Below are 3254 nucleotides of genomic sequence, written 5' to 3' on the forward strand. Positions count from 1 at the left end.
GTAAAACAACCATTGGTACCATGTCGAAAGAGAAAGACTTGCTTCAGTTTAGAAAACACTACACTCATATTGAAAGCGAAAAACATTAGAAAGACTAAAAAGTGTCATCTTGAGACAATATTGCAGAAGATGTTATGGGGTCAGCATTTTCGAGTTATGATTCTTCAATTACATGTCCTAAATTGTCTACCTGGAACATAAAGACAACAAATACATCATGAAGAACATTTGTTGCAACTGAACTTGAATGCTTTGTGTTTCAAATGAATTCGTGTTTGGTTGTGTCCATATGCACATAGAGTTTGGGCTTGTGCGTTTTTTTCAAGTATGCTATAGAGACCTTATTTTCGTACTTATTTAATTTTTTTCGAAGCAAGCAAAATTAATTGTAAGAGCAAATCCTGGTTTGTTTGTTATTATCTTTTTTATTTTATTTCAACTTTTAGACCTGAAAGAGCTGGGCAATTGCCTTTGAATTATTCATCAGTTAAAGATTTATTTCTTCACTATTTAAAAGAAGGTTGCAGGCCCAGCTGCTGTATATCTTCATTATTTACTTATGTTTAAATTTTAAATTTCTTCTTTAGTTGTTTCACATTTAGAGGTAGTAAAAAGGGTGGGTTAGGCACTTCACATATTGGGTCAAAACGAGCCATTTTAGCACAGTAATAAGTTGACTCAGTGTAACCCGCAAACATTGTTTTTTCCTTAAGCAAACCATTTATAAATAGTTACGAGCGTTAGTTGTTAAATACCAAAGTATTTTTTTTCTCTAAATGCAATTAAAAACAGCTCAAAAGCTCTTGAGTTCAGTTCAATCTGATGAGTTCCGGGAAAGTAATAAATACCGGAGGTAACAGTTAATATAGTAGATTTATATATTGTTAGTTATTGTTCACAAATTGTGTAACTTGGCTGTTGTTTGATATTCAAATTGAATATTTAACATCCAGATTTGGTTCACTTTTTGTTTGTCACTTTTTCTTCACTTCGGCGGGTGGAAATCTGTTTAGTTCAGGTGCACCCGCAGCAACGCGCGGGCTTTCCCATAATATTAGTATGTAATAATCTCTATAATGAATATTAGATTGCAAATATATTTTGTGTAAACCAAAAGGTAAAAAAACTATCATAAAAGAAAACAGATAATCAACACTTTTCATTATCAATACATTCTTCATGATTAAACCACCAAGATTTAGAAATTTATCATTAAAAAAGTATAGATAACCACAACTAATTAATAATCTTCAAGATTCATTATGTACTTGTTATTCAACTAAAGCTTAGAAAATACGTCGTTGTAACAATTGTGATTCATTTGTGTAAAGTTTGAACCACACTTTCCTTGGATGGTCTCTGTGAAATAACCATACCAACCGCAGACCACCCTAGCTCAGGCCACCACCAACTTCTGCTGCTGCTGGGCTGAGACCTACGGTTCCTCTGGCTCTGGCGTTGCTTCCTATCTTTCAAGGCCCGGATAACTGAATTTGCTGGGATTCGAGGAAGACCGAGGACCCTGTTTTTCCCGTGGCTTGTTTTGTTGCTAATATCTCTCGCATCTGATTCTGATGAACAAAAAAAAAAAAAAAAAAACCCCTTAACCCAGAATTGACACCACATCACATTTCACCATATAAGCATCAGGGTTGTAGGGCATATTATACTTGGAGTACCTTCAGATATCATAAAACAGTAAGCCCAATATGAACGTTGGGAGGGCGGGAAACATGCTTGTGTCGATCTCACAGGTGTATCCCCACTAGCCGGGTTCCGGGAAAATAGGTTTGTGGCGGGGCAAGCGGTACTGAAAGCAGAGTCAAAGAAGGTGGAAAAGCACGCGAAAGCTTGTGAGGATAATCAGCATGACTTTGTCCCCCTGGCGTTTGACACGTTCGGCTCCTTGGCGCCGGAAGCACTTCGGTTCTTGTCTAGAGTGCAGCGTATGGTCCATAGCAACTTTTCGACCCTTAGGGGCGGGGCTTTGTTTTTAGTAGATTAGGGTTTTCTATTCAGAAAGGGAAGAAAGGGATGGGGCGTAGTTTGTTGCTCGTCTACCTGCTATCCTTATGTAATTTGCCCTGATGATTGGAATGAAATAAAAATTGATTTCAAAAAAAAAAAAATAAAAAAAAAATATGAACGTTGAACCTCATAAAATACCAAATTATATCATTTGCTAGCTAATTAATTAGATCAAAATCAAAATTTTTATCTTGGTTAAAATTCATCTTACACAGTGAGTGATATGAAAAAACAGCAACAAGCCCCGAAAAAAATATATAGTAAATTGTAGATCCACAAATCGGCTCAAAATTTAAACAAAAACGTCCTTAAATTGTGATAGATCTAGAAGGTTTTGTTAAAATAAATACAGCATTTAATCGATTAACAGTTACCTGAAACGAGATTGTCTTCTGAAATCCAATGAGCAGTCAACGATCGTTCTTCAACAGCCTGCATAATAGTACAGATTCTACGTCATGAAAAAAAAAAAAAAAAAAACAAAAGGCTGATATAAAACCAGAACCGGTTTCTGATCATAACAAGAATTTAAAATATAAATACCACTCACCGATGATTTTGCCATATTGGGAGGCCAAATTTCACCAATCTCAGACGCTAAAGCAGTGGCCATCTGGTATAGTCTGACGGCTGCGGCGATCTGTGGAATTCTAAATTTGACAAACGAAGAACAAGGGGTAGGGTTTTATAATCTTTTTCACCTAGAAATATTTACAATTCCAGCCCATTTAATTAGTTTTCATTCTTGTCCCTCCCTTTATCCCCATTTGTGTATTTTCACAAATCTAATGGTCCATGTAGGTGAATAAAACATCCCACAAATATATGTTTTTTATATGGATGACGATTCGGGGTTGAAGATCACAGATATGAAATTCGAATCCCATTAAGTGGGCCCTTTGGGCATCTGGTTTTCCTTGAAACCACAAATGGTGGCTTGGCAGTGTTGTTTACCATTGCGGGTGTATGAGTCATCTTTTGTCATTGGGTACCGGTAGCCAAGCTTTTTTTGGTTGTTGGTGGGTATATAAGCACCACATGAAAATAGACACGACTCAATAAACACAACGCAAGAGTTTCAATACTTTTGGCAAATTAAGGTTTTAAATATTTCACAAATAAGTTGCCCATTCATAAGGGATAACTATTTAAGCAACTATAGCAATATAATGTTAACTAAAATTATATAAAATTATGCCCATTCTGTAAGCCAGGATGCCATCACC

The 3254-nt window shown here is 36.0% G+C and overlaps 1 protein-coding gene across 2 annotated transcripts; it reads right to left on the minus strand.

Annotated features, from left to right (window-relative positions):
* Positions 1–1244: 1244 nt before the first annotated feature.
* On the minus strand, positions 1245–2735 carry LOC110938850. Of its 2 annotated transcripts, XM_035990778.1 has the most exons (4): positions 2579–2735; positions 2403–2460; positions 1671–1679; positions 1245–1571 (listed from the first exon to the last, which is right to left on the minus strand). In XM_035990778.1, the coding sequence occupies exons 1-4, from the start codon at positions 2639–2641 to the stop codon at positions 1318–1320; spliced, it is 384 nt and encodes a 127-aa protein (XP_035846671.1). In that variant the 5' UTR covers positions 2642–2735; the 3' UTR covers positions 1245–1317. The 2 variants fall into 2 exon arrangements, with proteins under 2 accessions (XP_035846671.1, XP_022036573.1); XM_022180881.2 differs by lacking the exon at positions 1671–1679.
* Between the last annotated feature and the right edge of the window lie 519 nt (positions 2736–3254).

Source organism: Helianthus annuus, chromosome 5, assembly GCF_002127325.2.
Source record: "Helianthus annuus cultivar XRQ/B chromosome 5, HanXRQr2.0-SUNRISE, whole genome shotgun sequence".
NCBI lineage: Eukaryota > Viridiplantae > Streptophyta > Magnoliopsida > Asterales > Asteraceae > Helianthus > Helianthus annuus.